Source organism: Pempheris klunzingeri, chromosome 10 (assembly GCF_042242105.1).
Source record: "Pempheris klunzingeri isolate RE-2024b chromosome 10, fPemKlu1.hap1, whole genome shotgun sequence".
Lineage (NCBI taxonomy): Eukaryota > Metazoa > Chordata > Actinopteri > Acropomatiformes > Pempheridae > Pempheris > Pempheris klunzingeri.
Genome location: NC_092021.1, coordinates 8,641,296 through 8,667,013, shown reverse-complemented (window position 1 = coordinate 8,667,013; position 25,718 = coordinate 8,641,296). Strand labels below are relative to the sequence as shown.

The following is a 25,718-nucleotide window of genomic DNA, read 5'->3' as shown; positions in this document are numbered from 1 at the left end:
CTCCCTTGTCATTATCTCTCTGAGCAAAATGTCTGTGCCATATATTCCAGCTGAACAACCGCACTTATAGTTACCATAGCAACTCAGAGGCGAAACTGAACCTATAAATTGCCCACTGAGGCCCACTGGCTCCACCCACTGTGAATCCACTATTGTTTGGATATCACATTTGACATCTCAGATTCTAATTATATTTTAAGGGTGGGCTATGTTTTTATGTTGGTTTTTTTTTTCCTTTCAATACATGAACTCCTGCGCTCTCACTGAGCTGTGCTCTCAGGAACACAAAGTAAAGTTTACAGAGATAAACTGAAAGGTACATATAGGACTTGCTTGTGAGCTGGATTGTGATGTAACCTTGTTGCTTTTACAGACTCCGTGCAGGAGCCAAAGGGAAACCTGGGCGTCCCTATGGATATCAGCAGCCCTATTACATCTGATGAGGAGTATCTCAGTCCCCTGGAGGAAGGCATGGATTTCGGAGGGCCAGAGCCAAAGCGAAGTATTGATACACGATTCAGGAAACCCCCTGCATTCCTGGTGAGACTGCACAGACAGATCTAATTAGATACCTAATTGACTTTCCCTTTTAGAGTATGACATCTGTATGTTTACCATTGACACTTACTCAACTGCATTTTGGACCAGTTAGTTGCAAGCTATTGCATGAAAATGTTTCAAGTAGCCTTCAGGATGTCCATGATTCTATCAATATTAATTTTCATGTAGTGTCCAACAACCCATCAACACATCTATCAAGTAAAGCTCGCAGTTAAAATGCATCTCTCAGCCTCTAACTTGCATTACATTTCAAACAGGTAACAATGAGTGATCAAGCTGTCATTGAAGGACAGGAAGTCACCATGTCTGTCCGAATAAGTGGACAACCCAAACCCATGCTCTATTGGTAGGTCCTCATCTCATCAAACTGCTTAAACTCATTGCCCGCATGAGAAATCGAAACAACTTTCTCTGTGTCACAAACCATGAGCACGTTTGCTTGACTGCATAGTTTGTTCCAGAGCATGCTGCTTTATTGGATCTGTTAAAGGACAGAGAGAAACTTGGGAGGGAAAATGGAAGAATGACACACTTCCCTCATGTGCCACGGAACTGCTTAGTGCCCAGAGACAAAAAATGTCTGGCAGAACTAATGAGCTCTCAGGCGCCAATCTGGGATTCACATGCAACGCTGAGGCCATCCAAAAAAGAGCCAGATCTGATTGCATTACATCAGAAGGGCCCTTTTGTGTTTGTAGAGTGCTTCCTCATATGTTCTATCAGCTAGCTCTTTGTTGTTGTTGGTAGCAAGGACAGCAGCTTCAAAGGATCAGACTGGCAATATGCCACGTTTTTCTTAGTGTCAACGAATCCCATGAAAAGACCAAAGCCTGATACGTCTCATTCCTCTGTTGTCCAGGAATTACTTAAGATTCATCAGTGAGCCACACTGTTAACTGGGTGACATGTTCCTTTCATTACCACAAGCATGTAGACACTGTAGTTGATTTTGAGTCAGTCCCACATACACCATCCTGCTGCTGTTGATACTCACTAGTGCACCATCTATGGTGTTGTATTAAAAATACTTTCTCACACCTCTCAGATGGTCTGGTGCCATGATTATCCATCCGGCACAGCTTGTTAGTTTTCTCCATTTTAAGAATTTTCAAACAAATGATTACAGGTTAGATATTTTTTCCTATGTTCTATCAGCAGGTACAATTTCAAATACAAGTGGCATCTTTAGTAGTGAAGACAAAATGCACTGACAGATGGATTAACACATTGTAGGTTTTGGTGTTTTCATGGGATCTGTGCACAACATGTGCAATGTAGAATAATGCCAGTGTTATCCTTTAATGTAGGAGATAAGAATAGGATGAATCACTCCGGCAGGTTCTGTCATTGGAGTTAGTCATGACTCTAGAGAGACAATAGCAGAAAAGAAAGAGCTAAATATAATATTGGCAGCCCTGGATTATGTATCCCACCCCCTTCATACCACCCAGAAGAGAGCTTGTATTTGAAAAAGCGTGCGCTTGGGCATCCTTCATTACATAAATTAAATTAATAAAAACATTCAGTGGTGTGTTAATTGTCCTCTTTTGCAGGCTGAGGGACAGAGTCACGGTGAAAACAGGCCCACGTCACATTTTACATGAGACAGAGGACGGCACTTTTCAAATGACCATCAAGTCGGCGGTGAGAGCCGACTCTGGGGTTTACACCTGTAAGATCATTAATGAGTATGGCACCAAGCAGTGTGAAGGAAAGCTGGAGGTAAAAGGTACGCTTCTTTTCAAAGGCACCGGTGTTTGATGTCACTTTTTGAACAAATCCACATTTCACTCATCATTGTAAGTTTTGTTAATTTAGAAGTTAAGTTCTAAATTCCTGACACTAGTTTACTTGTTAGTCAACATGTTCATTTACATCATAAATCCAAGTGTATAAAAACATTCATTTGTGACCTGAGACTAATTCACAGTACCAACCTTCAGGTATCACTTAACAGCGCTTCTGTCCTTTATTCCCATGCAGCACCACCAGTGGAGCCTGGCCTGGCTGTCACCCGCCCGCTCAGAGACATCACAGCCAAGGCCGGGGAGACGGTTCTGTTTGAGTGTCATGTCATTGGACCCAAGGACACCGATGTGGACTGGCTTGCAGATGGGAAACTGATCCAGCCGGCTTTGCTCAACTGTAAGATGCACTTTGATGGAAGAAAGTGCCGGCTGCTGCTCAACTCTGTACATGAGGACGACACCGGGACATACATGTGCAAGCTTAGCACGGCTAAAGGTACGTCTGAAGAGTAAACATGACAATATGATGTCAAGTTAAGAGGAATTTATTTTATTCATTCCTGCTGTTTCTGAATTCGAATCTTACTCTTCAGAGGAGGTGACTTCATGTGGAAAACTCAAAGTCATCCCTTCAATTGAACCTCTCTTCACTCGCAAGCTGGATGTTTTAGAAGTGATTGAGGGGCGTAACGCCCGATTCGACTGCAAAGTCAGTGGGACACCATCTCCTAAGGTCATCTGGAGTCACTTTGGTAGGACTGCACTCTGTAGTGTCATTAGGATCACATTAGATGTGTGAAAACAGTGAAAAGGTTACACCTGTTCATCTTAATGACCTGTTAGAATTGCTTTTAGGATTCAGAAATTGTTCTTGCACCCAAGTGTATCACAGAACCTTTAACCCTAACATTAATGCTCTTTTGTTGAAATGGCACTTTTCTTTCTCCCCAGACCGTCCGCTCACAGAAAGTGAGGATATTCGTATTCTGAAGGAGGCCGGCCGGCACTCTCTCATTATTTCACACGTGACCAATGAGGATGAGGGTTTTTACACTGTCACAGCCCATAACAGCCACGGCGACGCGGAGAGCTCAGCCGAACTTTACATACAAGAACCGCGGCCAGCCATCTCCTCACAGATGTAAGAGCGTTTTTTTCCACTGGGCCTTAGCTCTTGTGTGTTTCAGTAACAGACATATGGAGATAATCCACATGTTCTCCTATGTGCCACTTTCTCCATCCTTTTGTTCCCTGTCTGCCCTTCCCATTAGGGCTAAACTGGAGAAGATGCCATCAATCCCAGAGGAGCCAGAGGTCCCAGAGAATGAGATAGAGCGTTTCACCATGCCTGACTTCATCAAACCCCTTTATGACCTGGATGTGATTGAGGGAAAGGAGGCCGTGCTGAAATGTAAAGTGGCTGGTCTGCCATACCCCACCATCGTCTGGTTCCACAACGGCAAAAGGATTGACAGCACAGAGGACAGAAAGATGACACAGTGTAAGTGCATTAGCATTCACCAAGTGTTCAGGCCTCCACAAGGCAATTACACTCAGGGACATTCCTCTAAATTAGCATTTTTATTGAAAGTTAGAATGAAATTAATATATGCATCAAAGGAACAAAGAGCGTTATCAAATGTATCATGAGAAGAAACCTTTCTGTCTTTGCAAATCATTAGCATAATTTACAACCAATCTGGGGTGTAAAGAATATAATAATTTAGAAAAAACATATATACTATATATTCTGTTTATGGAATGTATTATTTATTTATTTATTTATGACAAATATGTTGCCTGTGCACACTAAAAGGACCCATATGACAAAAAAAACTTAATTTCATCTCTGCTTCCTCCTGTAGTCCGTGACGTCCACAGCCTGGTTATCCGCTCTGTGTGCCATGGCCACGGAGGTGTTTACAAGAGTGTCATCTCTAACAAAGTCGGCAAGGCCACCTGCTATGCTCATCTCTATGTCACAGGTGATTTTCATTCCTTTTTTGGCTTCATCGAACAACCACACATACTAACAGATCTGTTCTGGAGTGGTACATATTAGTGATTTAAGAAATTTCACCAGTTTTCCTTTGCTTTCTCATACTTTTCTCTGGCAGATGAACACAATCTGTCCAGACCTTTCATATGAGTCATCAGCAGATAGTCTGCCTTTCTCCACAGGGGGAAAATGCACGTGTTTGACTTCAGAATTGTAATACCTCAATATAAATGAATGTGGATTCTTTCATCATTTTTATTGGCACATTATTTCGGAGCAGCAAATTACATTTCAGTAGTTGATGGGAAAATTCACTCCAACAGCTGCCTTTGCGCAGGTGTCTGTCCAGTATTCTCCTGTCAAGTATCTCTGGTTGTAACATGTGTGCCTCTCATCATGGGATGCTGCTCTAATGCTACATCATTGGAAGCTGTACTAGTAATACTTATTATAATTATAATTACTACAATTGTTCTGAAAAGATTGCAAACAACAAAGTGGTCCTCCAATATGACTGGTGAAACTGCTAAAATTGTTTTCACCTGCTGATTTCTGACAGCAGGACTTGAAGATCAGCTGTGTGAAAGTCTTCTGTTTTACTCTTTGGTAACAATTCTGTGAATGAAACAAATGGAGCAGAGCAGGCAGCCTTGTATGTGTTCATCGGGCTGGACCGAGTGACAAGTTTGTGCAGAGTTCAGTGAATCCGACTTGAAACACTCGCATGAACAAAACTCACAGGAAAAATATAAGAAAGGCTTAGAATAAGAGTATGACAATAGTCTTGTGTGTGGCCCACTGATTATGTAATTGTGCTAAATAACAAATAGTGGGTCAGCGCCTCCTGGAACACCCTCTTGGACAATTACAGATCAGACACATTTACGGACCTCTGATTGCATTGTCATCGTTTTCAGATATCCTCCCTGACCCCCCTGATGGGACTCCAGTGATAGAGTCCATCACTGGTAAAACCATTACCCTAAGCTGGAAGAAACCGAGGAGGCTGGACCCTTCCATTGGTACACAAGAATGATGTTCAGAATAACTTTGTTATCCAGGTTTAATCAGCAATGTCCTGCTGACATTAGTGAAAATGCATTTAACAAACTCATACATTGATGACAGGCAACAATTTGTGTGAAACCCTTTTTCTTTCAGACCCCAACTCCCTGATGTATGCTATACAACAACAAGCCCTGGGCTCCATCCAGTGGACCATCATAGCTTCTGGCCTGAAGGAGACCACCTACGGCATCACCACCCTCTCCAAAGGTGTGCGCTATGCTTTCAGGATCCTGACCATCACCTCCAAAGCCTTCAGCAAGCCCTCGCCTGCCACCGACCCAGTGCAGCTCCTGGACCGAGGTACGTTTGGGTTTTTAGAGCTGCCATCCATCAATCCATCCCCGTGTGCTACCTGGTTATTAAATAATATCTGTGTGTACATTTTGATTTTCTTCTAGGTTCCTATCTTCAGGAGGCTCCAGTGATTATTGACAAGCCAGAAATTGTATATGTTATGGAAAACCAGTCAGTCACCATCACTGTCACCCTCAATCATGTCAACACTGCAGTCATCTGGAAGAGGTGTCTGTGTCTCTGTTGTCTCTTTTTCTTTGTTTTACTTGTAGAAGTTAAGTTAAGTTTTAAGTCTTACTTAAAAAGAGAAAAAAAACATGGATGCTCTTGCATCTTTCCGTGATACTTTCTCCAACATTGCAAAAGGTGTGCTTTGTGTGTTCAGGTCACAGGACAAGTTGATTAGTCAAGTCAAGTGGTATCTACAGTCGCCACCTTGTGGCCCCAGTGTGTTACAGGGCAGCCAGGCTGCATGACTGACAAGCATGAATACAGTATGACAATGCATACAAGCAGCTGTTAATCCAAGTGATCAAAGATTCCAGTGAACACTGAAAAAGTTTATTATTGTGTTCTGACTTACTCAAGCAAGAGTCAAACATCCATCACACCTGCTGACAGTCTGCTGCTCTCCTGGATTACAATACAAACCCTTTTCCACAGGAGGGGGGTGGTCCTGGCCAACAAGCCTGGCCTGTATGAGATGACAATGCCAGATGATGACCAGCACAGCCTGAAGCTGCTCAAAGTGAAGAGCACTGACGTCGGAGAGATGGCGTTTGTGGCCTCCAACAAATATGGCAGTGACAGCTGCACTTTCAATGTGGACATGGCAGGTAGGCAATAGACTGATTCTTCCTGTCAGTCCATATGTTTGTTTAAAGCTGATGTAACATTGTGTTGTACCTTTGCAACTCTGTCTCCAGCTCCACCAACATTTGAAACTATCATGGAGGATTTGGATGTTAGTGCCGGGGAGACCCCTCGCTTTGCTGTGGTTGTGGAGGGCAAACCCGTTCCTGACATCCTCTGGTTCAAGGTTTTTTATCAATTTTGGCAGTCAAAAGTCAAGCATTTAATAAGAGGGTACCAAGACAGACTGAAGTGCACAGTAGGCAAAACTCTTCAAATTAATTATTTCTGAAACTCTTTCAGAATGACATCCTGCTGTCAGAGAGCAGCCATTACACATTTGTGTATGACGATAATGAATGTTCCCTGGTGGTCCTAAATGCTCGCCCAGAAGACTCTGGAGTTTACACCTGCACTGCTAGGAACCTGGCAGGATCTGTGTCCTGTAAAGCTGAACTCACCGTTCATGAAGGTAAGAGGTCCAGAGCCAAAAAGGATCTGACAGTCCATTGACTGCGTGGCTAAGAAGCAAAGTGAAGGAACTAACATGAATAAATGCCTAGTCTTTCAGTTGCACATTTGCCTTTGTCTAATTAAAATGTGCTCATTACTGTAGCTAAAAGGAAAGAGGACCCAATGGACGACGAAGAGACTATTCTGAGGAAAATGCGCAGACTGACAGACCTATATGACATCCAGAAGGAAATTAGAAGGTAAGAAATTTCTATTAATGCAATATAATGCAAGAGAGTCATTGTCTCCACCAGTTTTTATGTAATGTCCAAAATGAGGTTGTATTTCTGTCCAAGTCCAAATGCTGCAATCTTGCTATTTTAAACAGATTCTAAATGACTTCTTAAGTAATGATGAAAAGAAAGTTGAGCTTTCTCCCATTTGTTTTCTCCAGAGGTGCATTTTCCTATGTGAAACGTGTGACCCAGAAAGTAGGCAAAATGGAGTATGCTGCGAAGTTTATCTCCACACGGGCCAAGAAGAAGGCGTCTGCTCTGAGAGAGATGAGCCTGCTTTCCAAGCTGGACCACGAGAGAGTCCTTTACTTTCATGATGCCTTTGAGAAAAAGAACACAGTGATCATCATCACTGAAATGTATCCTTATTGTGCAGTTAGAACAGTTAGAAGAGTATATAACTAGCAGGTAAGTTTAATGATATATGAACAAAAAATGTTGGCTTTTCACGCTCTTTTTCACTGTAGCTGTTTGCATTATGCTGTTCTGAAAAGTATTTTATGAAGAATTCTGCCTTGTTAAAAGTGAAATAATCATGCCTACATGCTGTAAATGTATTACAATCAAAGTACCAGAAAGAACAGCCTTAATTCAATCTTTAAAGATGCCACGAGGAGCTGCTTGATAGATTTACAAGGAAATCTACAGTAATGGAGTCTGATGTAAGTTCTGTGTTTCATCACTGCACGGCAAACGTTACAATAAACATTTCAGTATAATTTTCAATATAATGATCAAATGTATGTTATTTTGAAGGTAATTTAATTATTTAATAAATAACAGCTATACTGGTACCTTTGTGTTTGGGAACCACCAGGTACGTTCATGTATAAGACAAATGCTTGAGGGAGTGGATTACCTTCATCAAATAAACATCATACACCTGGACATTAAGGTAGATACTCACAGATCCTCACTTTCCCACTGTTTCACTCTCGTCCTGTGGATATAAAAACTTTGTAATAAAAGTGATTTTAAAAAGTGCACTGAAACTGTTTTCAAATTTGGCAAATGATCATACCAAATGTATTTCTTATTCTTCCCTCAGCCGGACAACATTCTCATGGCAGACCCTCACGGTGATCAGATCAGAATCTGTGACTTTGGCAACGCAGTGAGGATCACACCCGACGAAGCTCAATACTGCAAATATGGCACCCCAGAATTTGTTGCACCAGAAATTGTCAATCAGGCCCCCGTGTCAAAAGCATCGGACATCTGGTGGAGTATCTCTTGAATTGTGAAAAAATTGTCTGTGTTTAACACAGCACCTTTCTCTAACTCTCTCTAATTCTCTTTATTTTCCTAGGTCAACTGGAGTTCTGGCATATCTGTGGTGTGTAAAATTGTTGTTATTATAATTATTTATTTTCCTAATTTTTGAATGTATACCAGGATGCTGAATATCAGTATCATTTTTTGACATGTTTGCCTGTTCAGGACTACCTATTGGCTTGTCATGTATGTATTTTGTTTCTGCTGTCAGTCTGACAGGAGTGTCTCCATTTGCTGGAGAGAATGACCGCAGCTCCTTACTGAACATCAGGAACTATAATGTGGCCTTCGAGGAGAGCATGTTTGCTGACCTTTGTCGAGAAGCTAAAGGATTCATTATTAAGCTGCTAGTAGCAGACAGGCTGTGAGTAATAGTGGATCTGTTTTATGCAAAATTATTGTGTAAAATACATACATAAATATGTAATTGATAATTACAACAACTCAGAAATTAAGTGATAAGTTATCTAAATAATGCCTGAGATATTGAGGGAAATACCTTCAGTCAATTCTGATTTCTGACACCATCTGAAATGCAATCATAGCCTACACAACACAGATCTTGTAGGTAAACTGAGCAAACTGGTTGGAAATCAGGCAAGAAATCTCCCAATCATTGATGGATGCATAATAATGTCCATATTCAACTTGTATGTTGTTTATGTCAGCAACAATGGGATGATGGAAGTGTGCATTTTGTCAGTATAAGTTTAATTCATTATTCTCAGGTTTAATTCAATATTTTTAGATTTGCATGTAATACTCAAATGTTTTCATTGAAGAATTTTATATAGACATTCTCATTGAAACAGAATTTGCTACAGATCATTTGTCAGCTCTTTTCAGTAAAGACAGTTCAGACATTGCAGTTTATTAAGCTAGTTAATGGAACAAATATTAATGAACTGGTAAGACTAAAATATTCCATAATTCTTCTGTAGGAGACCTGATACTCAGGAATGTCTCAGACATCCATGGTTCAAGGTAAGACAAGGCCAGCAGCATTTTATGCTACACTGTTAACTATTCACAACCTGTTTGACAATACTGAGCAAGGTCCCATTCTTCATTTATTTTAGTTACATTTAATATCTATTTATTTTACAGACACTTAGCAAAGGAAAGGCCATAAGCACAGAGGCACTGAGGAAGTTTGTATCTCGCAGAAAATGGCAGGTGAGGGATTTTCTTTATTGCTTTGATCCCAGAATAGCTTTAAATAATTAATTGGTGACATTTTTTCAGTTTTTTAAACTATCATATTTCCTCTTTTACAGCGTTCATTAATCAGCTACAAATCAAAAATGGTCATGAGGTCTATACCAGAATTGTTGAATGATTCCTCCAGCCATATCTCCATTGCAGTTCCCAAGCACCTTAAAGAAGGTTCACCTTTGCCATCATCGTCCTCAGATTCTGATGAAGACATTGATGAATTGCCATTTATTCCCATGCCCCTTAACGTGGAATTCTCTGGATCAAGGATGTCGCTGAATGACATCCAGACCAATGAGCAGGAAACAGGAAAGCAGGATGGAACTCCTGTTCAAGCCCAGGAGGCAATGGAGTGTGATCCTGAACAAATGGATAAAGAAGGGGTCGAATTAACAGGTAAAGGTCGCCTGCGGAAAAGGTCATCACTAGACAATGACAGGGGTTCCTCAGATGAAGAATCGCCTGCTGAATTACCACAAAAGTCAGAGCTGACTAGAAAACCCCTGCGAAGGGGTTCAAGCATGGAGTCGGATAAACCAGAGGCTGGACGACGAAGAGGGGAGCTAAGACGTGGAGGCTCAGCTGACAGTGCATTGCTGCTACGGATTACACCTGAGGAAGGAGCTGGAGAAGGAAACCAAGAGGATGGCAAGAGAGTTCTTAAGAAAGCTGTCTCTATGGAACTACCGAGGAGGAGCACCAGTCCAGGAACTGCGAAGATGAGTCAAGAAGACTATGCTCTTAAACTGGAGCTGATGAGACAAAGACTGCTTCGTGGTGGCTCTGTGGACAACAAGATGAGTGGACTGAGAGGACCTCTGTTGGAAACATTAGGAATGGGAGATGAAAAACGTGCAATATCCTCAGATCGCTACTCTCGTACTGCTCGTCTAGGCCCACCTCCACTAACTAGAGCTGCATCCAGCGATTCCACAAGGGATGATGTTCCCAAAGCCAAAGTTTTGCGCAAAGCTGCTTCTTTCAGTCAAGGTGATTCAGAACCCATAGCTTTACACCGCCGGTCAGGAGCTCCCTTGGAGATTCCCTTGGCTCAGGTAGAAGAAAGAAAGCTCAAGGAAGCTATATCCATGTCATCTCTCACTGAGCAAATCAAGCTAGAGTCACGTCCAGTGACACCCAGGGAACCTTCACCAAAACCACCGACACCAGAGTCTGTTGTGCAGGAAAGTCCAACCAAAACAGAAAGCGAGGAATCATTCATGGATAGAGAGACAAAGTCTGATGAGACTATGAATGAAAAGATGGATGGCCTGGCTACAGATAGTAATTTTGATGAGAGATCGAGCACAAGTGGCTTCTCAGAGAAGGACATGAGCATATCAGAAGAACCAATGATTGAATCAGAGTATATGGGTCAGAGAATTCCAACACCTCCTCTTGTGGTCCAAAGCTCTGAAGTAGAAGAAAAAATGGAGGAAGAAGAAGGAGAAAAAGTGCAAGAAGAAAAAGAAGAGGAAAAGAATATGAATGAAGCGGAAAGAATTGTTACTGATGTTACTGAATCAAATGTAGAAGAAAATGTAGATGTTTCTGAGGAAAAGGTACAAGAAGAAGAAGTAAATATGCCTGAATACTCTTCTGATATGATGATAAGCACCAGTTCAGTCATGGTGAGACCAACACAAGAATATTCCCATCCAGCAAATGTTGTGTCAACTTATGTAACACCCTCGCCTCCTGCTCGAGTTGTTCTTCCAGATGGAAGGACTTCAGCTTATGCCAGTATCATGCAGACCATCATGGTCCCTTCAGTTCAGCCTGTCAGTGACCAACCTTTAAGCCCCTCTACACCTGTTATTGTTCCACCCACCTCATCATCCTCAGTATCAACAGAACCTTCTTTACCCTCATCTTCACCTGTCAGCCTATCCTCTGCTTTACCTGGTGGACCAAAACCAGCCGCCACATCAACCACTGAGCATCCTGCTGTATACTCCAGGGTAGCATCACCAGAAACGATCACAAAGGAATCTAGTCCACCAAAGACTACCACACATTCCTCATCCCAACAAGAGCTCTCAGCAGGAGCTGACTTGGAGGACATTACCTCTGAGGAGGTCTTTGAGGCACGCTTCAAAAAGCGAGAGTCCTCCCTCTCAAGAAGTCTAAAATTTCTGTCACGGTCAAAGAATGAGGAAAAATTGACTCCATCAGACCCTACAGAGTTAGGTGAGGAGGTATACAGACATGGGCCAATTGGTGCACCATTGGAATTAGCACCGAGGAGACTTGAGGAGAAGTCAAAGTCAGTCCAGGACCTTCGTGAAGCTCAAAAGGACCAAGGCTTTATGCGAAGGCTTTCTATGCGCCTGAAGAGAACTCCATCAACTGAGCGCAAGGATGAAATGACCAAAGAAGAAGATTCAGTTGCTTCAAGACGTAGGCTTTCTTGGACTCTCGGCCGTAGAGGGTCACAGGACAAGAAGGAAGTAGAGATGATGCGCATGGATGGTGGAGGTGAAACACTTGTGGAACAAGATGAAAAGGAGCTTAAAAAACCTAATGAATCACCGGTCTTGGCAATGCGCAGAAAGATTGAATCTACAGTTGCTGGTATCTCCACAAGAATCCGCAGCTTCTCAGAAGAGAGAAGAGCATCAGAGGACAAGGAAACCAAGAAGACGCCAATTCTTTCCATGCTTCGTCGTTCAACATCAGAGAGCCGTGCCACAAAGGTTGCCAGTGTTCCTCAGAACCAGCTGGCATCTCAGGCCAGCAATGGTGCCTCATCAGAGTCTCTAGACTCAATGTCCAGCCTTAAGTCAGAAACATCAAAGGGTATGCAGCGTTTACTTATACATCTTACTGAAAATTTTACTCCCTGTTTGTTAATAGCACACTACATTTGCTCAAAAGCATGATGGTCGATTTATGGAGGTGATTATCTTTGCTTGTAAAGGTGTGGAGGGTGAGCGCAGATCCCGCTGGGATCGTTGGGGCCTGACCAGAGGGAGGCGAGACAAGACAGTGTCACAGCCTGACATACCAACAGCGATCTCCAGAGAAAATAGTTCCCTACGTTCACGCCAGTACTCCAGACTGGCTTCTGGTAAGTCACACAATAGTGTACAGAAGGAGGAAGATTGCGATTGCAGTCTGTCAAGGGTAAGGTAATAACACCTTAAGCATTTTGGGAGATACAATGAATCGCTTTATTCCAGAGAGCTGGTTAGCTTTGCTTAGAGAAAAGAGTGGAAATGGCCAAACATCTTGCCTCGCTCTATCCCTGGAGTGTTGCTCTCATCATCCAGAAAAGAGAGGATACTTCAGGAAGTGATTGCTCCTGGCCGAGAAACCATATTTCCCTAAAGTGTCAAACTGTTGCTTCATGTTTTCTTCCTTAAATCTTGCATGCTACATGGTTCACTAAACCATAACGTATAAATGTCAGCATCAGTGAACACATAGCATTTGGTTGCCTCTTAGATGCTTTTGTATGTTTCATACTCATAGCTCTTTATAGCAATAGCAAAAATGAATAAGGACAATGTGAAGAACACAAAGACAAAGTTTTACCATGGTTCCAATGATGGTGATCTAATCATCAAAGTAAATCATAACTTTTAATTTGATCAGTATACAGTACGGACATAACATAAATGGTCTAATGTCTTTTGCTCCCAGATTTCCCTCCAGTGTTCCACATCAAGTTGAGAGATCATGTCCTGCTGGAGGGCGATCCAGTCACCCTCAGCTGTCTGCCGGCAGGAAGCCCCCACCCACACATCAACTGGGTGAAAGGTAAGGGCCCATGATGTAAATATGGCAGTATTACCTAACTGATGATCCCATGAATAGATGGTTAGAATCACCTCACTTGCTAATTTATATATTTATTCTTGGCTGCATGAGTGCAGAGAATTATGATGTCTTACAGTGTATCTAGCTACAGTATATACTAACATATGCTACAATAACAGAAGTTACATACAGCTCAAATGAATAGTGTTGGGATTAGATAAACAATTTAGATTCCTTATTGCTATGAACAGGTCAGTGTGTTACTATCTGCTGGTAAGTGATCCTTTCCTACAGATTTTTTTTAATCTTATAACTTTCTTTGTGGAGGTAACACTATCTGTCTTTAACAATTATAACAAGTAACAAACTTTTCCACTCTGATATTCACCATGTATGTTTCCTCAGATAAGAAACCCCTGGAGATTGATGCCAGGATGAACATGATCGCGTGCCCTGATGGTCGTCAGCTACTAATGATCATGCAGACCACCAAAAAGGATGCAGGGGTCTATGAATGCGTTGCTACAAACCCCCTGGCCTCTGTGTCCAGCTCTTGCACAATATCTCTTGCTCGTAAGAACTGAAACATACATCAATTTCATGTCAGTTTTTGAAAAGGAAATCTTGCTAGTCGTATATACAGTACAATAAACACAGTCATAAACACTCTTATTGTCTACTGGATAGACAACAGGGATGAATGGGAAGAAACTAGAGGGCAAGTAAGAGCCCAAGGACAGATGGTGTGTATGTAATACCGATATATTTGTTTTTATAGGTCTGCCAAATCGTCCTGGGACCCCTGAAATACCTCAGAAGTACAACAACACAGCTTTGGTTCTGTGGAGGCCATCAGACACCATGGCCCCCTGCACATACTCTCTGGAGAGGAGAGCAGAGGGTCAGTGTCTAGCAACAATGATCCAATGTTTTATTGTTAGATGACTACCAACCTCAAGGATATTGATATTTTTACTGGTGGTTTTGAAAGGGTTACATTGATCCAAGCATAATGGGGTCTCAAACCATATGCTGTGGGTAGCCCAGTGTATTTTGGATTTACCTCCAGCAACAGGTAGAGTTATTAAGAATAACTTCTTTCCAAGTCAGCTTTGACCACATGGATATACTGAAGGAATAGATAGGTATACCTCTCACTGTGAAACAGACTTATTTACATCAAAAAAGTTAATAAACAGCATAATTTTAATCAATTTAAATCAACAAGACCACATCAATAATGCAGATTATCTTAAGGTTGCTATGGCAACATAGAGTAGTGAAGCTGAACTGAATCACAAGTGCAGCACAACAGCTTCACCACGTTAGAACCAACATTTAACCAACTGGAAGGTTTTTTGTGTTGAACTCAGTATCAGTATGTCCACACATAGGAAATGAACATCATAATACTACAAACTGTCCCTTGAAATGCTCATACTTGTCTTAATTTTACTTCCCAGGCGAGACCAACTGGTTGATCGTGGCTACAGGGGTGGCAGACTGTTATTATAATGTGGTTGACTTGCCAGCAGGGGGCGCCTTCAGGTTTAGGGTGGCTTGTGTCAACAAAGCAGGCCAGGGCCCCTACAGCAACCTCTCAGAAGTTGTAAGCCTAAATGCTTCAGGTGTGTATTATCTCAAACAAAATCTTGTGTTTATTGAAGATAAAGATGTCAAATATACATTATATATCTTTCAATGTACTCATTCATACTTAAAATTCACCCTCACTGATAAGGACACATTTCAGTTGTGGATAATCACATTGCATGTCTTGTCATGTTATATATCAAATCAAGTCTTTGAAGTTTGTCCTTACTCTCCTTGTCTTTTATTAGAACCAGCTAAATCTAGTGCCACTGTGGTGGTCAAGACTGTCCCTGCAACTGCCCCTCCTCCCCCTGTGGTGATGATGTCATCCATGAAAGTGCCTCCCATTAAACCGGCTCCTAGTAAATCCACCACGGTGACACCTGTCCCAGCTCCAGCTCCAGCTCCAGCACCAGCTCCAGCTCCAGCACCAGCTCCGGCTCCAGCTCCAGCTCCAGCTCCAGCTCCAGCTCCAGCTCCAGCTCCAGCTCCATCTGTGGCAAAATCTGCTTCTCCAGTAACCATTAAACCCACTGTGCAGGTTGATGCTAGCCGTCCTGCCGTTACTCCTCCCGTTATTACACCCCCCTCCGAACAAACTCCTGTCCAGACCACCCCGGCAGTTCAAGCCACACCAGCCAAAGCCAAGACCACTCTTAGCATCAGTGTCAGCAAACCCCAAACCAAACTGGCACCCCCCCCTGTTGTTCCACCCAAACCTCAGAGTCCTGTAAATGCAGCCCCGCCCATAACCATCAAACCCCCCTCTCCTGTGTCACCACCCGCACCTGTCATCGGCAAACCTATTTCATCTGTTCCGATGTACGTGCCAACTGCCACTGCTCGTGTTACTCCACCTTCTCAATCTAGTTCCACCCCGACAACCACCACCCCTTCAGTCACTCCTGTGACCGTCTTGTCGCCCATGGTGGTGGTGCAGGGAGGAGACAGTCGGGGCACCCCATCTGGACGGGTCACGCCGTCAGGACGGGCCACACCTTCGGGACGCAGGACGCCGTTGGGCAAGCCTGGAGATGGATCTCTGCGCCAGGGTGTCCCACAGAAGCCTTATACCTTCATGGATGAGAAAGCAAGGTAAAGTCTCCTGAATTAAATAAAAACCCCATTTGAAACAAAACTTAGATGTGAGCTGGAAACTAGAAAGTGCTCCTGGAGAACAAGATATGACAATTTTTATGATTTTTAGCTGCTGGTGAACTGACGTAATCTTTATCACATAGGGGGCGGTTTGGTGTGATCCGCGAGTGCCGGGAAAACGCCACAGGCAACCTCTTCATGGCTAAGATTGTTCCCTATGAGGCAGACAGCAAGCAGGAGGTGCTGCAGGAATACGACATCCTCAAGTCACTTCATCATGACAGGATCATGGCTCTGCACGAAGCTTATGTCACACCGCGCTACCTGGTGCTTATCTCTGAGTACTGCAGTGGGAAGGAGCTGCTCTTCAGCCTCATTGACAGGTGAAGCCAAACATCTGTACATGTTATTCTGCTTGCTTGTCTGATCACTACTTGGTTTTCAATTTATACAGAATAAGCAGAATTTATTCAGAAGTAAAGTGGGAAGCTGCTTCAAACCATTCCTCCTTTCTAACAAGCTATTTTCTGGTGTGCTTCAGGTTCCGTTACTCAGAGGATGACGTGGTGACCTATATTGTGCAGATCCTCCAGGGTCTGGACTACCTCCACACCAGACGCATTCTCCACCTGGACATCAAGCCAGAGAACATCATTGTCACTTACATGAACGTCATCAAGATCATTGACTTTGGCAGTGCTCAGACTTACAACCCTCTCTTCCTCAAGCAGTTCAGCCCTCCTATTGGAACACTGGAGTTTATGTGTAAGAGTCCTGTTTTTCACTGATTAAACCAAAATTCTAACCAGTATTTGTATATCATTAATGATCAAATGAGTACTGTGATGTGCACTGTGAGAAAGGTCTCTTTAGTGACACACCCACAGAGAATTACCACCTGATTTAGCAAATTCCCTCAACTCTGCGGAGTTTTTTAGCATCTTTAGGCACAATGATTTAGCTTGAAACTTTACTATTTTGATTCAGTCCAACATTAGTACTGGACAGGTGACTGTTTTCACAGAAAAAGACAATTAGTCTGTTTGTCAGTGAGTTAATTTAACTGTACTTACTCAGTAATTTTGCACTGTTAAGTGAGCATTATAGAACCTCTACTGTTAACCTCTAAGTTATTAGGAAGAAAACTACAGAAACATACTATGACAGAAAGTCAAAAGTCAAAGTCAAAAGAGTACATATCTTATCAGCTTGCACCAACTATGTAAACACGGGATGATAAACTAACTAAAACTTTGCAATCACACGTTTAAATGAGCTACACACATCCATCAAATAATTGCATATACAGAATGGCAGGAAATAAGCCATAAACTGTAGTATGTGTGGTACCTTGACTGTTTTCAGATGTAGTGAAAGTTCTGTGTAAAATAATGAACACTGTGCATTTCCCCTTTCTTCCCCTTGCAGCTCCAGAGATGTTGAAAGGAGATGTTGTGGGCCCTCCGGCTGACATCTGGAGTGTGGGCGTACTGACTTTCATCATGTGCGTACTGTGTTCACAGCTTCCACCCAGGCGGCCCTCTTTAAATAGAAATGTTCTTTATGTGAAATGAGGCTTACCATTGAAAATGTATCTGCTGTATTTGCATTTCAGATTTCAGGTCTTGCTGCAATTTTACAATGGTGTGGACATCCTGCTACTCCTGTGATACTGCTTTGATTCACAGCATCTACGCTGTTTTGCGAGTGTCAAAACTTTCCACTCATTTTTTTCCAGGTTGAGCGGCAAGTCGCCTTTCCTTGAAAATGATCCTCGGGAGACTGAATCAAGGATCCAGTCAGCAAAGTTTGACCTCTCTAAACTCTACCAGAATGTGTCCCAAAGTGCCTCTCTGTTTCTTAAAAAGATCCTCTGTAGCTACCCTTGGTAAGCTGAACATTAGCCCTGAACAATTCCCATATGGTACAGAGTTTCTGATTGCTGAGAGCTAACTTTACAGTTCCTCAATATAGTGGTATCTCTTAAATGTCTCTAAAAGCTTTGAATATTTGCATCCTCACTATCTGGTCTTCAACAGGGCTCGTCCCTCCATTAAGGACTGCTTCAATAACTCCTGGCTTCAAGATGCCTACCTGATGCGCCTTCGTAGGCAGACTCTCACCTTTACAACTACCCGTCTCAAGGAATTCTTGGCCGACCAGCAGCGCAGACGAGTGGAGGTGGCCACGAAGCACAAAGTTCTCCTGCGGTCCTACCAGAGCTCGCCACAAACCCCCACCAGCCCCGCCACGCCTAATGTGCCGACTTCACCCACCACACCTGTCACCCCGTGAAAACAGGCTTCCAGACACCACTTGGCGGGACTTTAAGACAAGACTTTGGGCCACGAGGTGGGGTGGTCCCTTCGGTTTGAGCTGCTGAACTTGGTCGGAAGAAGAAAGCAAAAAAAAAAAAAAAAAAAAACTCAAGAAACCAGCAGCGGCTGTGATCAACAGAGACGTCACTTCTTTGTCTTTTCGGGCTCTGAAAGATAATTTCAAAGAATGCTTTCACACCTAAGGGAACTCTTTAAAGTACAAGAGCCTGACTGCATTTTTTATATGGTGGACCTTGATCACACAAGGCAGGATGTTGTCTTCAAGTTAGTACCTCAAGGTTTGTAACTTTGCATACATTTTGGATAAAATACTTCATTTCTTACTGTCAACTCTATAATGATTAGAGGGGACACTGATCAACACATTGTAGTGACCCGCCCTGAGCACGCCTGAAATTGCTGTAATAGAGTTTTGATGTTAAAAACGGTGTTTCATTTAAGTTAGTCACCAAATAATGACTTCTGGGGTTGCAAAGAGTGCTCAAACAATTGCAACACCTCTACTATATCAATCTGTAGGCTCATATTCAAATGTTTTCTGACCAGAAGTTTATTCTATGATGTCTAATTATGTGTCCCTGATTAAGGGCAGCGTAGAATGCTAAATATTGCTCTCCGTAAAGTCAATCCAACTCCAATTAAAACAGTGTTTTTTGTGCTACAGAACCAGAGTTTTTATACTGCTGTAGCATCAAGATTGTAGCAGTTCCAGTGACTATTTTTGTGTTGAGCTTTCAAAATGTGTACTGAGTTCAGAGGATTGGAGGATTCTCTACAAGGGCTATTAGTAAAGGACTCTTAAAATCAGCACAAATTTCTTCCCTAATGTTGCAAAATAGGTTATTAAGGATACTCTCATTGTCAAAAGCAGACTTTATTTTTTTGAACTTGTTATTAGAACACGAGTTTAGCTCCAAGTGATGACATGGACAGCATGAGTGGCTCCATGCAGGACTGTCACTGTGCTGGCAGGCCCCATTACCACAAATAAGCTAAGAAGCACAGCATTGGCTTCCAGGTAAACTAAACTCTTCCACACAGCCCAGTGTAAAGGATCCAGTTTGATCAGCCATGCAAAGATAGTTACACTTGCCTGAGTTTACTAAAATGAGGTTTACAAGTTTGCTGAGTCAGTCAGACAGTCAGTGTATTCTTAGACTGTGCACACAAAACTTTGCCTGAGATTCAAGATCATCATTAAATGTAAGATTAGATCGGGGGGGTTCAGTGGTGAACCGAAGCTCTTTAGAAACCCACTGGTGATACTGGGGTGCCTCCAAGTGCCCTTAACAAGTTAGCATTAATCAGCATGACAACTAGCCTCTACAAATCACTGAGAAAGGATGTTTATTAAGACATTGCTGAGTGTATTAGCTCTTACTTTAGCTGTAATTTTCACTTGCTACTGCTTTGAAAAAAGAGCTTGTTTTATTTGGTTTTGATAAATCACAGTTTTTAAATGGCAGAACGTTTTATAAATAAAGTAAGTAGAATTCAAATTGGTTATAATTAGCGTTACAATTTACTTCATTAAGTTAATTCCCTCAATTAAGTAGAATTACAGCTTCAGCTGTTGTTGCCTGCCTATACAAGCTTACTGCACACAGCGATCAAAGTGTAAATTCAATACTGTATGCAGCGTTGCAGCCCCAGACTGCACAAACAATGAAATCATAAATACTAAAATCTGAGACAATCAAAACAGGTCTAGGAAATGATTACTGATCATATATTTATATTAATATACATATTATTATAATTCATTTGTATTCAGGTATGTACCTCTTAAGATATAAAGGAACAATAAACAAGTCTTTGTTCATCATCATCATTGAGAGGACACATGCCTCTAAATTCTAATCAAATCAAATTTTTTTCACTTTGGTACTCGTTTGGTTACAGGACATTTGCTTTTACATTGCATAGATCTTGACTCAATGATACACTGATCATTTGATTTATCCTCATTATTTTACGGTAAATAAGTGACTGAGTTGTATTGTTTCTTTTGTATTGCTTTGCCTTGTGAGGGCAAATTCAGCATTAAGACCAGCATGTGAAACATTTGCACAAATGTCCAATTTCTGATCATTTTGCTGTCACGTGTGTGTTGCTGATATCAAGTACGGATTTGCACACCTGACACGCAGTGCAATTTCTGTGACAGATTGGATGAATTTAAAAGAGCGTTATCACGGAATCACAATCAGACACCGAAAGTCTTTTATGATGATTTTGATCTAAAGCCGCAGCACACATTTAGCAAAATCATTTTAAGTTGTTTTAATTTGTGTCATGACTGACAAAGTTTGTAGGTAATTCTATGAAATTATCTTAGCAGTTCTATATATTCTAATGCTATCGCTCGATAAATGCTGCCCCTTTCTGCAGCTCTTTGTCTTTTTGGCTCAGTCATTTTCCTATGCAGAGTTGAAGTTTATCACAGAGGAAGTTCTTTTAAACCTGACTGAAAACATGCAAGATCAGCATGAGAATGCAACGTTGCATCAATTTCTGAACGTCTGTGCAATATATTATGTTCTTTAATCATTTTAAATGAAATACAAACAGGGTTTTGAAAAAGATGTTGAAGGCTCCACATTTTGTATTAAAATCCTATGCCGTATTTTGTGGAATGTGTTGCAGTGCCTCGTGATGGATATTAGACCCACAGAGAAAATAGCCTGTTAAATGAATGATGCACTCTTTATTTTGAATATATGAATGTGGCTGCTTTGTGTGTGTTTCGCAATGTGTTTATTTATTGAGTGACTGTATTTGTTGTAAGCTTCTGCTTTTTATTTTGTGAAATTTCTGAATCTGGCATGGAAGGCATGACAGCAGTTAAGGCTATGAACAATAAAGGAAATACTGACAAATCCACGAATACAGTGTGGTACCTTGTTTCTACAGAGGGTGAAAACTAGGCATGATAAATGGTAGCGGAGTTACTTATAGAACTGTCTCTACAAACTGTTCTTTTAAAAAAAGACTAATGTCACACTGTGGATAGTGTGCCAAGAGCTAACTAAAACTAAAGAGCTGACTTGAAAAGTGTTTCCACTGTAATAAAAGATCGCAGTTGTGATTTTGTGATGCTGTCATAGAGTGTTCTCAGTTCAGAGGCCGCCCCCCCCCCACCCACCCACATGAGCCTGACAAACCAACAATTATGTGTGTGATTCCACCGGGGACGACTCACATTTCAACCACAAACTAAACTATTAACTGCTCCGAGGATTCTCAGGAGCATTTAATGAGAAGGCTTTATAAGGATGGGAAAGTATCTCTGTAACATTTGTCGCCCATCTTCAATCAGTCCTGCCATGCTGAGCATTTCTTAATATCCATAGAAGGAAAAGGGACGTGTGGGTGATGGGTTGTTCACCCTGATCCTTGAGGACCTAAAAGGCTCCTCCTGATCTCCAGATATAAAGCATGAAGTATTTTAGGTGTGCTGACTCTGGAGTGGATTTGAAGTGGAGTGCAGCTTTGAGAGGATCTCCAAGGTAAGAAATATTGCGCTGCAAATGACAAAAATGGTTGGATAAGGTAATGTGTTCATTCATAAAATTCTGTTGCTCTTAACTGATCTTTCGCAGCGGTCAGAGTAGATCGGCCTTCTTTTTCACAAAAGACATGCTGATATATAACAGTAAGAAAAGCACAGGTGTAAATAATAAAATGAATGATGGCTGAATTCCATTTAGTCCTGCTGTTATGCACGCTGGCTCTCACTGTCACACTGTCACGGCTCGGTGGGACATGAACAGAGCGTAGCCCTTGTTAAGTCTAAGGGCTTGCTGTGAAAAAGGCCAGCTGGATCTTAACGTGTTTTCAACTTGGTTTCAGGTTCCTTCTGGTGCCAACCTGCTCTGATCACTTCAGATGTCCAAAGCAAAAGCTGCACCCCCTCCAGGGTGCACTCTGAACATCAACGATCCTCAGGTCCAGGAGGCTGCTATCCGAATCCAAGCCTCATATCGCGGACACAGGTGCCAAAAATATCAAATGTCTGCTGGCATCATTGACACTGAAGTGCCTTTTGAGCAAAGTACAGAGCATGTAATCATGCAAGGTATCAGTATGCTTCAAACAAAGTGCTTGTTGGATCATTGGTCATACTGCAACCGCTTTTCCAGCCACGCCTGTGCAAGCTTTTTACCTGCCTTGCCCTCAACCGTAGCCATTTAGTGCAGGTGTTGACCTTTAGACTCGCTCAGATGAGACTTCGTACAAACTGGTGTCCTTGAAGCATACTGAACCCATTTTTGTATAAACCGTTTGTGCAGTGAATCCTTTATAATACTGTGTTTCTTAGGTCGCGTAAAGAGCTGCGGGAGAAAGGCCCTCCCAAGATCCTGCAGGAGCTCAAAGATGTGGTCCTTGTTGAGGGCAGCGCAGCAAAGCTGGAGTGCAGAGTGAGCGCTTTCCCAGATCCTTTCATCGTCTGGTACAAGGACGGCAAAGAGCTGAAGGATGGACCAAAGTACCGCTACGTTTTTGAAGACCCCGATTTTGTGGCACTCGTGGTTCGTGACGGGGTTCTGGCTGATCTGGGAAAATACAGTGTCACCATTAAAAATCCCTTTGGACAGACAAGTGGATCTGCCTGTATTCTAGTCGAAGGTGTGTACACATTGTTACTGGCATTGTTGCTGGCATTTATTGTTTCTCCACTTCACAGTGGGGCATGAATCTAAGTTTTGTTACTTTGGCATGGTTGGAGGAATCAGTACTTAATCAAAGTGGTTCAAAGAATAGTTCAACCTGTTGTGTCCAGTCTTTATGCTACGCTAAGCTAAGCAGTGGCTGGCTGTACATTCATATTTTCAGGAAAAGATATGTCTACTTTAAAACTGTTGCTTTAAACACCTGATCTTCCTGGACATTGGAGTGAGAGACTTCAACAATCACATTAGATGAGATGGAACTGAAAACTGAAACTGCTTTCTCTCTGAGGGAATATGCAATAGTACTTGTGTGATCTTCAACAAATCACATGGCTGATGGAGTATTTGTGTCATTCGTTCTCAGTCCCTGCCAAGGTTTCTAAAGGCCCAGACAACATTAAAGCCAAGAGAGGGACGACAGTGGTGCTCAAAGCAGATATCAGGGGGGAGCCTCCTCCAGATGTTGCCTGGCTCAAAGACGGAGATGACATTGAAGAAGACGACAGGTGGGCTCTCTTAGAGATTCATTTAGGAAGAATGCCTGATTCATTTCTGTCCATATGTTAAAAATACACACAGGAGTGTGTGTACATGTAGAAATTGCATAGTGTCCTGTACTTTTCCACCACCATAAATGTGATATTTAAATGGATTCAAATAGTAAAATGATGCTGAAATGACCGTTCGCTGATCATTAAACAAACAATGCTGCTGTCACTGCAATGACACCAGGGCAACAGTCAAGTGATTATAGGGAAGCATATATAATAAACAGTGATAATATAGGTGCTGTAATTCTTTTTCAGGGTATTCTTCGACATTGGAGACACAAACACAATCTTGACAATCAAAAATGCAAAGTTGTCCGATGCTGGCAAGTATGAAGTGTTTGTGGAGAACAATCTGGGCACGGACCAGTCCTTTGCTCGTGTCGACATCCTCTGATGCAAACTCTCGACTACACTGATTCTAACACGATGAGCCTTTGTCCTCTTGTGCAATCCAACGCAATACGCTGTTTAATGCTGTGTTCCAAGCTTTACATAACTCATACTGTAATAAAAAGTACACTTTGTGCTGGCAGCTTTTTGAGTATGTTGTAAGAATACCTCAAGGTACAATATTGGTCTCTGATAGAAATGGTAAAAATTAGACATTAAAAAAAGAAGTTTTTATATATATATATATATATATATATATATATATATATATATATATATATATATATATATAATATAATAATATATAAGAATAATGTGTAAATCATCAGCCATCCTGACATGTTGTGCAAGATGCACTTTTCAGTGTCTTTTGTGCTCAAGAAAAAAACATCCTCCTTCATTTTCTCCTGCTCCATCTGTTTGGAAATGTGTGTGAACAAAGGGCAGAGTAGTGTCCACAGTATGAAAAAATGTTTTGGTTTATTTTTAATATTGCAGCATGTAAACACATTTTAGCAGGAGCCCCAATTACAAGCATGAACTTGGTTGATAATGACAGCTAAGGAGCTGAGCTGGGAAGAGTAAAAGACAACCACAGCTGTGAGCAGTAACTCCAGTCCAGGTGCAGTGTTTAGCATCTAGAAGGAACTGTTAGTAGAAATGGAATATAATATTGATAGAAAATTCCCTAACCCTAACCCATCATTTAACGTTTTTTACACTGAAGTGGCAGCTTGAGTTTGGTGGCGCAAAGGCACTGGTTGGAGGGCTAAGAAGAAGAAAGCAGGGGAATACCATTTAGTGCTGTGACAAATGGGGGATGTACTCATTATTTACCACAAGAAAAAATAAGAAAGCGTCAGTCCTCTTAGAAAGGGAGAGGTAAGGGTTTTAAAGCAAATTTACTGCTAGATGTCACTAAATCCTCCGCACTACTCCTTTAAGAAAAAAGGATCTCTAAAACATAGTTCCCCTGAAGCCCTAATATCTCCTTAATGGAAGGATTCTCATCAAAACCATCATCAAAAAGATGTTTAGGTGCCAGCAGCACCTAGCAGTGACCAGAGGAGGTACAGCTTCAGGTATTACTACACTGGCTCTACCACTTGACTCGACCCCCCCCCCCCCCCCCCCCCCCCCCCCGTATTTTGCGTAGCAGACCTGTTCTATGTCATGTCATGTCTTTTTTTTGTCATCATGTGACCCCTCAGATTTATCTCATTTTATTTATTTTTCTTTTCTTTTTGTGTTTCATGTCCACTTTCTCCCACTCCCTGTAAAGGGGCCTTTTTCATTGAGGGGACACACATGCTTCCTCTGGTTAAATAAAGGTCAAACTGGATTCTGGCCCAGTCCTCATTAACTTAGTTATTGATACGTCCGCTCGGTTCCCCTAGAAGCATGTTGTTCATTACTGAACTTCATTACTGAACACTGCCGTTAAAAGAGGATCCATGTTTATATGTGGAGGGAGGGAGGGGGGGCTCCTGGAGCTACTGTGCTCTTAGGTGTGGGCACTTTAAAGACTGTCCCTAACTTCCCTTTTCTGTC

At 42.0% G+C, this 25,718-nt stretch overlaps 2 protein-coding genes across 2 annotated transcripts in view; both read left to right on the top strand.

Moving 5' to 3' along the window:
- spegb (striated muscle enriched protein kinase b) overlaps positions 1–21,436 on the top strand; it is a 35,262-nt gene extending 13,826 nt beyond the window's left edge. Inside the window, exons 7-41 of the mRNA XM_070837682.1 lie at positions 374–540; positions 819–907; positions 2,115–2,290; positions 2,545–2,805; positions 2,903–3,061; positions 3,261–3,450; positions 3,581–3,810; positions 4,175–4,294; positions 5,226–5,330; positions 5,470–5,676; positions 5,775–5,898; positions 6,334–6,506; positions 6,597–6,709; positions 6,826–6,994; positions 7,139–7,235; positions 7,430–7,630; positions 7,876–7,933; positions 8,089–8,166; positions 8,320–8,492; positions 8,581–8,607; positions 8,758–8,910; positions 9,488–9,530; positions 9,654–9,722; positions 9,824–12,560; positions 12,682–12,831; positions 13,407–13,523; positions 13,929–14,096; positions 14,302–14,424; positions 14,987–15,151; positions 15,365–16,211; positions 16,358–16,597; positions 16,756–16,979; positions 17,643–17,718; positions 17,953–18,102; positions 18,254–21,436. Of these exons, the coding sequence (XP_070693783.1) occupies positions 374–540; positions 819–907; positions 2,115–2,290; positions 2,545–2,805; positions 2,903–3,061; positions 3,261–3,450; positions 3,581–3,810; positions 4,175–4,294; positions 5,226–5,330; positions 5,470–5,676; positions 5,775–5,898; positions 6,334–6,506; positions 6,597–6,709; positions 6,826–6,994; positions 7,139–7,235; positions 7,430–7,630; positions 7,876–7,933; positions 8,089–8,166; positions 8,320–8,492; positions 8,581–8,607; positions 8,758–8,910; positions 9,488–9,530; positions 9,654–9,722; positions 9,824–12,560; positions 12,682–12,831; positions 13,407–13,523; positions 13,929–14,096; positions 14,302–14,424; positions 14,987–15,151; positions 15,365–16,211; positions 16,358–16,597; positions 16,756–16,979; positions 17,643–17,718; positions 17,953–18,102; positions 18,254–18,509 (8,435 nt within the window). The 3' untranslated portion in view covers positions 18,510–21,436. The remainder of the gene's footprint in view (positions 1–373; positions 541–818; positions 908–2,114; positions 2,291–2,544; positions 2,806–2,902; positions 3,062–3,260; positions 3,451–3,580; positions 3,811–4,174; positions 4,295–5,225; positions 5,331–5,469; positions 5,677–5,774; positions 5,899–6,333; positions 6,507–6,596; positions 6,710–6,825; positions 6,995–7,138; positions 7,236–7,429; positions 7,631–7,875; positions 7,934–8,088; positions 8,167–8,319; positions 8,493–8,580; positions 8,608–8,757; positions 8,911–9,487; positions 9,531–9,653; positions 9,723–9,823; positions 12,561–12,681; positions 12,832–13,406; positions 13,524–13,928; positions 14,097–14,301; positions 14,425–14,986; positions 15,152–15,364; positions 16,212–16,357; positions 16,598–16,755; positions 16,980–17,642; positions 17,719–17,952; positions 18,103–18,253) is intronic.
- A 589-nt stretch (positions 21,437–22,025) lies between these two features.
- LOC139208853 (SPEG neighbor protein-like) lies at positions 22,026–24,274 on the top strand. Its single transcript, XM_070838616.1, has 5 exons — positions 22,026–22,062; positions 22,406–22,548; positions 22,875–23,182; positions 23,591–23,732; positions 24,033–24,274. Exons 2-5 carry the CDS (start codon positions 22,442–22,444, stop codon positions 24,169–24,171), a joined length of 696 nt encoding a protein of 231 aa, XP_070694717.1. The 5' UTR covers positions 22,026–22,062; positions 22,406–22,441; the 3' UTR covers positions 24,172–24,274.
- Positions 24,275–25,718: the final 1,444 nt, after the last annotated feature.

Excerpts from the sequence above, each read along its gene's own strand:
- LOC139208853 (XM_070838616.1), top strand. The coding sequence starts at position 22,442 with ATGTCCAAAGCAAAAGCTGCACCCCCTCCAGGGTGCACTCTGAACATC. Across the intron at positions 23,183-23,590 it reads TGCCTGTATTCTAGTCGAAG|TCCCTGCCAAGGTTTCTAAA; the intron begins GTGTGTACACAT and ends ATTCGTTCTCAG. Across the intron at positions 23,733-24,032 it reads GACATTGAAGAAGACGACAG|GGTATTCTTCGACATTGGAG; the intron begins GTGGGCTCTCTT and ends ATTCTTTTTCAG.